An 11,562-nucleotide genomic window follows, 5' to 3' on the forward strand; every position below is an offset into this window, starting at 1 on the left:
GCAGTCGATATCAGAAGTCAGCAAATATCTTCGGGAGCTTGCTTTTACATTTTCAAACTACCTGAATTAATGTGAATCAAAATTCATCTTTATTTCAACCGGCGCTGCCTTAACGATCTCAATGGGCCAAGCTTTCTCATTCTGCTGAAAAAGAGGATGAATTTTAATTAATCTCTAAGAGGAAAATGAGGCCAGTGTACCTGCTCTAGCTTATCTTTATATGCTTATTACACTATACCAAAGGTCATTTGCTAAACTGCTTCTGCAGCTTGATGTCATTTTAATGAACACACTATGGTTGCTTAATTAAACTGTTAGAAACAAAATCAGGGATTCACAAACTATGGCATTTTATTTCAGAGGCCTTTGCTTACATTTGTACAATATATTACATAATTCTCCATTTTCTGCAGAACCTAATATATATTTTATAGCTTTTTTCTATAAGCTTTTCCTTCAATGTTTGTCAACAAATTTTTACAGTCCTGTACAATTCTGAATACTTTGAAACCATTTTCAATAAAATCAGTTAACCTTAAGCACACACTACGAAGACTGAAAATGCTTTTCTTAGAAAAGTCAAATGTAAAGGATTCTGACACTCTAGCATCTACAAACAAAATGCTTTGAATTCTTACATGTTGTATTGCCAGAAAACAAAGAAAAACATGCCAGCCCCTATTTCCCCAGGCAAAAGAAGTACACAGAACTACAATTAAAACAGTAAAACAATCTGTACAATAAAGTACTGTGTATTAACAGTGCCAGGTATTAAATAGCTTGAATGAACACTTCCGCAATATACAAATGTCTTACAAAGGTATATAATTAACAGGAGAGAGCTTGGGATCCATACAACATAAAATCAATACAAGTGGAAACAGTTTGAAGTTGGGTTTTGGAATTTGTACAAGGCATTTAAAAAATTAAATGTCTACCACTCAGCTAGCTATTTATTTTAAAAACAACTACCCTTTTGTGGCAGTGTTCATATCAGCAACCACAAATTATAACCTCACACCTTACTCCGCCTTGAAGTCCTCTCCTTGAAGCTCGTAATAAAATAAGCATTACAAATGAAATATTTGTTGCTTTAAGGGAAAAGAAACATTTACAAGAAAACACAAAAATATAACTGTTATAATCCATTATGAATAAATATACACTTTAAACTGGCTAAATACAATCTTTATACATTAAGATTTAATACAGTTTGTTAGCCATTTTCTTCCTTTTTCATAATGTATTTTATCAAAATTAAAAAAAAATACTGTTTTATAGAAAAATGGCAAAGTACAGTAGTTTCATTCCAATTAATGGGTTATTAAAACCCAGAGTAACCTATTTAAGCCTAATTCAAACCTGTAAACATTAGTCAGTCTTTTTTTGTTTTTTTAAAGGAATCCTCATATTTGGTTATCAGGACTGATGTCAAACATCCTACTAACTGCAGGTTTTGAATTGAACACATGTGCTTGACGTATACAATTAAAGCCACTATAAGGTGACTTAGCAGTTAAAAAACAATTAGCTTGTACAAATGAAAATAGGTTCAATATTTGTCATAAATAAATGGAAAAATATCAAATGTTCCAGCTTTAACAAAATACCAGGGAATACAGTAAGCCTTACGACATTTATTTAGATCAACCCAACAACTATACGCTTATTGTACTGTCTCTACAGGCAGTGAACAGCCTCCATTTGCCACAGTGGAAGGCCTTCGAGTCACTAGACTTACAATTCCCAGACAAGTTGGAAACAATTATTGCTTGAGGAAAAGCAGTTTGTTGTACTTTTTCTTCATAAAAGTGCACTTAAGTGCAAAGTTAGCTTGTCAAGAAACAACTTTAAATACAAAATAGTGCTTGTCTGAATTTTGTGCCACTGTGCAGTATAAAAACAAAACAAACGAACAAAAAAGAGTGGCCCTCAGCAGCCATTAAGTGCAAAGTGCTTTGGCAAGTCCTGCTGTCACCTGCACTCAACTGACATTCCATTCTGTGATGAACTTGACATAGATGGTTCTGCTAAAGTTAACATAACTGCAGCTGTAATGGAACTAGAGGAAGGTGATGAGGAGGAAGATGATGCAGTAGCAGCACCTGCACAGGAAGAGGAAAACACAGGTTAGAAAAATTTACAAATCAAGCAATAGAAGTGTTTTCCCATTCAACCACAAGCATTGGTGTATACTGACTCCAGCAATTAATCCCTAGCAATTAAAAAGAAAAAAGCCTCCATTCCCTAGGTTTTGTGGGAAATACTCTGAAAGACAGCTTCGGCCGTGTATAAGACAGCACGATGTTGTCCCTTGGCAGCCCCAGCTCACTGACCACCCCGACCAAGGGCCCAACCAGACGACACCAGAGCTCTTCCCTGACCCGCAAGCACCGGCAGGTCCTTGTCCCAGCACTAAACCTGCACGTACAACCTGCTCTGGCAGCCAAGAGGCAGCTGCAGTTTCCGTGTGATGGCTGCAGCCATAAAAATCTTACTACGTGTGGCATTTCAGTCTTTCTTCCTATAGTCAGCATACTCTTAAATGTGCACATAAACAAGGCATAGAGAAAATAATCCTTTTAATGCTGCTAAAAGCAGGCACACTGGAACATTCCCTACAGCAATAGGTAAAGCAGCTTCAGGGAGATGAGATTTAATTGATGGTCTCCCTTAAACTCGTAAAATAAATCACCTATGCTAAGGGGAGAGCATTAGCTGGACACACAAGCAATACTACAGTAAATTATTGTATAACTTGAAGAAAAGTTGTAAGTTTATTAATAATCTTAGATACTTTGTTCACTGCTTAGAAAAGTTTATTTTTCTGTATAAAATAGTTCTGCCTAAGCAGAATTAAATAGATTGCATGCCTTTTCAATGTTTTTCCCCTTATGCAGGGTTAATTAAAAGTCACTGGATATCTGAACTGTACCTTGTAAAGATCATAAAATAACTGTATACAGTATTTTTAAAAAAGAAACAAAAACCACACTCCTATTGGCATGCATCTCCCTAAAAATTATCCAAGTCTTGTTAACACCTTAATAACATGACATGCAATTTAGCCCTCTGCAAGTAAAATTTAGTTCCCAGCACTTACTTTCACGCTCTTTTTTCTTTAAGCGCTTTCTTCTTCGGTCAATGGAAGCCACCTCAGATTTCAAGGACAGGTAATGTTTCCTGATTTCCTGCAATTTTTCTTGGAGAACTGTTATGCGCTCAGCGCTAGTCAAATTTTCCAAGTCAGCTGCAAGTTAAACAATTGCTGTTAATTATTGTATTGCAGTACTTCCAAAAACTTCTGAATTTCAGTGAAGTGGAACATCTTAGTGATGTGCTTTGAGGCAGCAGACAGCAAAGCCAAGAAACACAGCAATGGCAGCTGCTGTTTATTATCACAAACTTGGTTCATTTTTTATTTTTTAAAAGATACCACCATAGATACACTTCTCTTAAGAAAAGTGGGAGAAGAAGAAAATGCATGCCTTCCTCTTCCCATAAGAAGGAAAACAAACCCAACAAAATTAAGACAATTAGAGAAAACATAGGGGCCAAAATTAGCTTGGAGTCTGTTGTTTTGAATCCTTGATAGAGCTCAGTTTGGCCTAATATACCAGGAAGGTCAGTCTTGATTGATTTCTCTTGGTTGTTACAAAACAAGCAGGTTATAACAGGCATCTGAACAGCTGTGGGGTTGGTTCTAATGGAGTCCATGGCATATGGCCCAAAAGGTGTAACTAGACATGAACGTCTCACTGGTGTCCCACATGGGGATGTCGATGGACACAACCAGCAGAGGAGCTGCTCCTCTTGCTGTTTCCAGCTGGGAGCTCTCTGCAGCATGGCACATAGCTGTGCATGTGTGCATGCCCCTGCCCACAGGCACGGGCAGGAGGAATAAGCTGGGTCCAGTCCCTTTCAGCCACAGTTAAGCCACACTTGCAGACACTCCATTCAAAGACATTTAAGAATCATTTAAACTACTGTGGGGCACAGAATGCATTTCATCAACCTATAGTGAAGCTAGCACCAAAGGACCAAACACCACAACTATACTAGGCTGTGGGAAGATGAGGAAAGCTCAGAGACATTGCAAGTGTCTACCACATTTCCTGCTGTTGCAAGGGTCTAAAATAGCACTCCAAAGTCCAACTTCTGCCAAGCAAATTTAGCATGCGCAATGAAGCCAAGGTAGAACAAAAGGAAGGAGCAAAAGCTCTTTAAGCGTGTTGCACAGATAATCTGCCCAATGAATCCCAGCAGGTCGGTAAGTGACAATAAAGACTATCACATTACACAGTCATGAAGAGAAGAAGGTTAACTTGACTGTGAAGGACTAGAAGAAAGATACTTTTGCTGTACAGTAACACTGAGATTTGGGGCTGGATAAAAAAAATTGCAGAATCAGATTCTCTCACTGCAGAAGCAGCTGGCTAAGTGTAGAATTCCCTAGGCATGAAAGAATGCCACTGGCAAAAAATTCAGCAGATGTGTCTGCACAGTGTGCTGTGCCAGCTCTTTCCTGTTCCCACCTAACGCAAGGAACAGCAGCCTTCACAAAGCCTGGGACAGAGTGCAGAGAAGTGCAGAGCATAATGCTCCGAGAGCTTCAGAAACTTGACATGTACTAAGGTCACCTGTGAATACTGAAAGAGATACTATGGACTACTTTAAGAAGTATTTAAATCAGACACACCACACAACCTCAATTTGACCTTCAAAAGCAAAGAGAAAGCAACTCACGCAGTGCTATAGATCCATGGCTGGTACCAAGGACAACAATTTATTGCTGACTAGACAATTAAACAGCCAGATGCTGTAAGAAAGAGGGCTAAAAATAGCAAGCTTTTGGTTTTAAATCATTATTTTTAATTGTTGTTATATTGAGGAAGAAGGCTTCAATCACCTAGTATCTTTTTTTCCCACTGCAAATAATACTGCAATAGCACACGCACATAGACAATTAAGATGTTGCATTAATATCGAGGCATTAATAAGCTACTGAACTGTTTTTCAGGTAGGCAAATGCATGATCCTTTCAACACTGCTCACCGTTAGCTACACATGTACCTGTAGCTGACTGACACAAACACACTGAAAGTTCTTTTACTAGAACTAGTAAACATGTCCTGGTTCATTAAGGCAAAATAGAAGGGTAAAAAGTTACAAATCAACCATGCAAGGATCTGAATGATAACTAGAGAATGAGGAGTAAAACAGCAAGGCAATATCAACACAAGAAGCACATATAGTGGATAACATTGACACCAGAATGCCAGGTCTGCAAAGGATGGCAAGAACAGCAACTCAGTGCAGGAGCCATATCTAAAAGAATACTGGAAAAGTGCGATATAGGTGGTTTCCTGCACTGTATTTGCAAGGAAAAAAAAAAAAAATTTGAGGACAGAATAATTTTAGGGGAAAAAACAAAATACACAAAATTCAAAAAGCCTTTTTATACTATACCACAAGACAACACTAGGCATGTTTTGAAGAAAATACTTACACATTTGAAAACTCCATTTGTAAACTTTGGGCAAACGATTATTCTGCTCTTTGAGATCAGACTCCTTCTCTCCATTTTTCCCACACTTTCCTGGAGATTGTGTTCTTGCGGGTGATTTGGTTTGGTGAGATTTCATGCCAGTAGAAACGGATTTTGCTGACTGAGATTTGGCCACACTTTCACCAGCAGATAGTTCTTCGCTATCACTGCTGTTTGCTGAAGAAACAAGAAGATACCTTGTTACAAAACAAAGCAACCTTCCTGCCCAAACCAAAGCTTACCAGAACCTACCCCTGTGCTGATTTTCAGTAATAGGAGTTTATTTGCCCAAAACCCTTTTACTCTAAAATGATATAATCCATCCTGGTATAGAATCTTGGCACACAGCTCTCTGCATCACTAGTGCCTAAATGCAGGACCACAAAACAGGTATATAATGGGCCACCTCTAACTCCGGCATGCTGTGAGAGAGAAGCCTTGCACTGGGAACACTGTCCAGTCAGCTGCTGTGCAGGGAGATTCATAGCTGTTATGTGGATCTATGGGAACCAAGATACTACAGAGCTAGAGAGCGGATAGAAGTACCAGACTGCGTCTTCACAACCCATCCTCAATACTCCTAAGAATATTACTGAAAGTGTGCATGCAAAAATGTAAGGGGGTAAGCAGGGACACTTCTTGCAAGCAGATTCTCAAATACGATCCAACTGCTCAAGGTCTGTATAGGGAAGGTGCACTCTACGCTCTGAACGGTTCAAGACAGCATCACACTTGTTGCTTTAGAACCACATCCATAAATAAATTGCCTACATGAGAAAGTAAGGCAAAGAGGCAGTCCATGTGTCAATGTAAGTGCAAAAATTATCCATGTGTTCCTGCTTACAGGGCTATACGTTTTCTAAAGCAGTTAGCAAGACTAATGGTTATATCCTATCTCCTGTTTCTCTTTTTTAAATATTATTTTCTAATATAGCATTTGATGTATACAAACCTCTATCCTGTTTTAGAGCTAACAGTTACAGACAAACTTTTCACTGTACTCCTGCAATATATTTAACAGAAATGAGAATAAACAATTGGCCTTTTTCTTAGCCTCATGTCACCTTTATTGTAGGTTTTCTGTGCTAAAATGACTAGCAGTAATCTGAATTTGTGTGACATCATCTACAAAAATCCTCAGACATGATGTTCAAATTCTTTAATTGCAGAAAAACATCCTCAGCTGACTCAAAACAGAAGAGCTTCACCTCACACTAAAATCACTTTAATTATAAAGCAACAGTCTGAACTGAACACAGTTTTCTAATCAAACTGCCCAAAGGAAAGTATCAAAATAATTTGACTAAAAGACAAGATTTATGACTACTTATTGAAAAGATGAAGCTTGTTTAGCATTACAAAAATAAAACGGGGGTGGAAGTAGGGGCAAGATACTATAATTCAACAGAACTCTAGTGGAGCACTGGAATAAAATGCCTAGGGAAGTTGCAGAATCTCATTAAGACAGTAGTTTTTAGAACATATTCAATTAATATTTAATCAAGAGAAACTTATGCCTCAGTTCCACCTGCCCTAGGTGTTGACAAGATGAACCCTGAAAGTCTCTTTTGGTTCTTTATGATTTGGTGATCTACACTGGAGAAACAGAACACCGAGATACATGTGGTGTGAAAGAACTCAGCTGCCTGTAGAGCTACCGTTGTCCGCTGGCTTAATGCAAAGGCAAGAGTTGAAGCTGCTACAAGAGCAGCATTAACTGGCATACCTGAATTTTGCAAAAAGCATTTTTGTGCTGACAACTGACTGCACATTTTATCTATTTATTGCCCTTATCACATACAGCACTGCCTGGAGTCTAACAAAAAGAGCACATACGCACCAAGGACTACATGTACGCTGTACAAGAAACAATCCTACCTTTGAAGTGCTTGCATCCTGACAAAGACATAGGTTGAGAAAAAGAGATAAATTCACCAAATCAAAGGGAACAATGGCAAACTAAAAATGGTGTACTAGCTCTGCAAATTCAGTTTGGTTTGTTACTTTAATTCCTGGGGTGAGGGAAGGAACAAGGATTATGGAAAAAGGAGATTAGTGAAATGGAATTAAAAAGGATGAGAGAATGAGATCAATGAACATGAAGGATGGGTGGAGTAAAAGCAAATACCAAACCAGACCAGATAGTACAGACTTTTAGTAAAAGCTGTTAAAAAAAAGAGAGAAGGTGAGGGGAGGCATAGCATAGGATTTCTACCCTTGCTTTAACTGCACTTTTTACAGTATCCTCCCAGCTTCACTGTCCAGTGCACCCTGTTATTTTTCATTAATAGTGAGATGAGGCAGTAATTCATCTTGCTGTCTCCTGAACATGTGCGCATATGTCTCTCTTATACACCTCTGCTTTTATTAAGCCTCTCCACCACTACTGTGGTTTCTACTCCAACTAGCTTCCACAACTACAAAAAAAGCTACAAAAGCTGCATTATTTACTGAAGATATAACAGATGATACAGGAAGAAAATAGACCCTATATTCTTCTGGAATTATTCTCATATTTGCTACTGGAAGAGATATTAACCTCTAAAAACCTATCTTGCAGAAAACATGAAGTATAATTTCATGCAGGTCCCAGTCTCCCGTCTAAAATGTGCAGCTATCATACCAGAGAGGTAACAAAGGTCCCAGTTCTATCAAGTGTGAAATACTTGCTCTTCTTAGTCTTCCTGATTTACACAATATTAAGGACCTCTTAGAAATAGGCACAGATATACCACAAGACATTTAAAAACTCTTTGGCATTCAGAAAAAGTAGTTTCTCCATTTAAACAGTACTAAGAATTTCCTGATGAGAACATGTTGAAGAATTTCCTGGTGAGAACATTTTATCCTAATACTATTTTTTATTTACAGACTTTTTCTCCTACAATTGTTTGAACAAATGACACAATACTTTCACACATTTAATTTCACACTGAGCTGCTGTACTTACTAGTTTTACTCTTCTTTTTGTTGTTCACAGATGTTTTGTGGCTTCTTTTCTGCTTTTTTGAGGAGCTACCTCCTCCCTGAGCATCTTTAAGTCTTTTTTGGCCTGTACAGACTAAGGGGGAGGGGGGGACAGGGGGGGACAAAAACAGAAATTAAATAAATACTTGCACTTCCATATGTTTTTCTCAAAGTCTCAAAAAACCCACTACAGAGCTTAAGTTTGTAGACAACAATGTGACTGTTCCTGCCTATCCTTAACATGGCTCAGCTTTCTACTTATACTGACAAGAGGAGGTGAATGGAAAGCACACCAAGTTTGTTGGTTAGAGTGCACATGTAAGATGATTGCAAGTCACTTTCTCATATGCATCATCAGAATTTCTCTTGAACCACACAGATTTTCTTTTATACCGTAAATTAAATAAGAATACATTTATTTGAAAAAATTATCAAGAACTATTGGAACTGAAAAAAAAAATTTAAAAAGCCTGTTGCACTCAGAAGATGTGCAAAAAACTGAAACTATCACTTGTAGCAATCACAGTAATTAGCTGAATGCATTAAAAAAATCTTGGGGAACATTAAAAAACAAGGCAACAAAAACCATAAAGCAAACAAAAAAATCGAAGTAAAAAGTCTACTGATATTTCTGACTACAAGGGGAAAAAGTAGGAAAGGAAGAATTATAGGACACCTGTTAAAAGAGCAAATTTTAGGAGTTGTTCAAATGTTGTTCCACAACCACCTGACTTGCAGATTAAAAATTACCCCTGCAACAAAACCATTTAAATTAAGAAACCCAATTTTCTATAACAAGCAGCATGCTGACAAAATCAGAAAGGAAGTTAAAAGTCTAACGGATGTAAAAGTAATAATGTGCAATTAATAGTTTAAAACTTTTTTCATGTTGCAATAATCTCGTATTATATAAAAAAGCAAACAAATTAAGTTCTAAATCTACACAACTGTAATTAACAAAGCAATGCAGGCTTATTTATTGAGGGCTACATATTCACCTCTTCCAAACTCACTTGTCTGTTTAAGGAAACACACTGTTGCATTCTTTCAGAAGACCAAATCAAACAGAATGATGAAGGCAACAGACTTTAAGGGCATTTTGAGAAAATTCAGTTCATTATTAACTGAAATCTGTTAAGATGAATAAACCACTTCTGATATCTCAGGATTATATTCAGACATGTATTTTTTTCCCTCTGTATTAATAATTTTTTACGCAGTTTAACACAGTAAAAGTAGCTGTACTTTTGATCGAACTGTAAAACAGCCAGGCACTCTCACAAAAAGAGCTTTTGGATCCAGCCTTGCAAACAGTTAAAAAGCAGGCAGTAGTACACTGACATCACGTGCGCAAGTGTCGGCAGTGTTTATTATCCCCTATATTCTAGTAGTCTCAGGATAGGAACTTCAATCTGCAAAATCATATCCAAAAGTGAAACACAGCTAATAAGGTCAATGTTTGTTACCAGCTTAACTTGTGTTTTGTTTTTTTTTTTTAATATTTAATTTCCTAAGATGCAAGTTTGAAATGGTTGCCTAAACATGCAATAATTGGCACATTTTGCTTCCGGAATGAGGATCAAAAATTTACGTAAGAAACAGTGTCTTCTACTTGTAAGCAGTGTACTCAAAATGTATCTGGCTTGCTATAATAAATATTCCCTATACAGTGTATTACAGTTTGTTCTGGGCAATAAAGCCAGGTCCGGTATAAACTTTATTCTTAGACAATTTGTTCCCCATTGGAACCATTACAATCCCTAGTGAAAGGCCAACAAACTTCCTGGCAGACTATATTTTATTCACTAGATGATTATGCCATTTCCACACATTTGCTGTGATAGCAGGCTACTACTTCCTCCAACAACTAACTTCCCAGCAGTGTAACCATAATAGAATGAAAATACATCAGCAATGCTAAAAGGAGAGCTGGTTAGGTAGAAGACAGCTCTGTTTACCCCTTCCTTTACCTTTTTCAGTATGCTCTGGATCTGGTTGATTACTACTACTGGAGCTGACGCTGGCATCAAAACCCGTTGGGGAAATATTTCCCTCAGACTGGAGGTCTTGCAGCTCCCCTGCAACACTGTCCACCTCTATTGTGCTATCTGTTTCACTTTTAATGCTTCGTATCTCTTCTTGATTTGGTGGCAGCATCTCAGAGACAGTGACACTGGACTGGTGTCTACTGGACTCCGTTACTGTTACAGATGAAGGCGATTCAGGAGTTGTAGGAGGTGTATTTAGCACTGAATTACTGCCACTGCTTGGAAATTCAACTTTCTTTTCACCCACTTCAGTCGGTTTCTCCTCAACAGGCTTAACATCCACACTAGCTGGCAAAGATTTTTCAAGTTCAGAGCTAGGCAAAGAAATATCTTCTTCTGCAAGAGTCTGAAGCTGCTCCTCTGCTGCAGCATCCTCAGGAGCAGCATGTGGAGGGGAGGCAGCAGCTTCAGTGTCAGAGTCTGAGAACAGTTCCTTCAGCGTTTTCTTCGGCCATTGTCCCTGAATACTTGACCAGACATCTTTTCGATCCTTCGCTCTGGTGTTCTGAAGTCTTTCATCAGAATTATTCAGAAGCTTTATTCTTTTCTCTCCCACTTCAGAAAATCCTGAGTAGAAAGTACTTGTCCGTAAAGATTTCCTTTTCTCCTCTAGTCCATTGTACTTTTTAGTTGGAGTTATTTTCAGTTTAGATTTGTCTTCCTCATCTTCATCTGAGGAGCTGTTACTGCTGTTTTCTAAACTAAGGGACTCTTTGCTTTTGGATTTCTCATCTTTTCGATTAGGTGACACAGTCTTTAAAGATTCCTCTGCAACACAGTGTCTTCGTTTACCACGTTTTACCTGTGGTTTCGCTGTTTTATCCACTACCTCCTTTTTCACATCCTTTCTCTTCTTTGTGGCTTCGTCTTCTACATCAGAGTCAGTATCTTCAGATAACTCTTCCATTTCTTTTCGCAATCTTTCAGGAGACTTGGATCCCGACTTGGGCACTGCTACATCTGTCAGAGCTTTAGTTTCTTCTGGGAGGGATGAACCGC

General features: G+C 38.1%; 1 protein-coding gene across 1 annotated transcript in view; it reads right to left on the reverse strand.

Moving 5' to 3' along the window:
• Positions 1-279: 279 nt before the first annotated feature.
• LOC104622132 (AT-rich interactive domain-containing protein 4B-like) overlaps positions 280-11,562 on the reverse strand; it is a 63,590-nt gene continuing 52,307 nt past the window's right edge. Inside the window, 5 exon segments of the mRNA XM_010288805.1 lie at positions 280-2,105; positions 3,104-3,250; positions 5,510-5,725; positions 8,499-8,609; positions 10,486-11,562. The exon segment at positions 10,486-11,562 is cut by the window's right edge and continues 31 nt beyond it. Coding sequence (XP_010287107.1) covers positions 1,975-2,105; positions 3,104-3,250; positions 5,510-5,725; positions 8,499-8,609; positions 10,486-11,562 — 1,682 coding nt within the window. The 3' untranslated portion in view covers positions 280-1,974.

This window comes from Phaethon lepturus, unplaced genomic scaffold (genome assembly GCF_000687285.1).
Source record: "Phaethon lepturus isolate BGI_N335 unplaced genomic scaffold, ASM68728v1 scaffold43476, whole genome shotgun sequence".
NCBI classification, from domain to species: Eukaryota; Metazoa; Chordata; class Aves; order Phaethontiformes; family Phaethontidae; genus Phaethon; species Phaethon lepturus.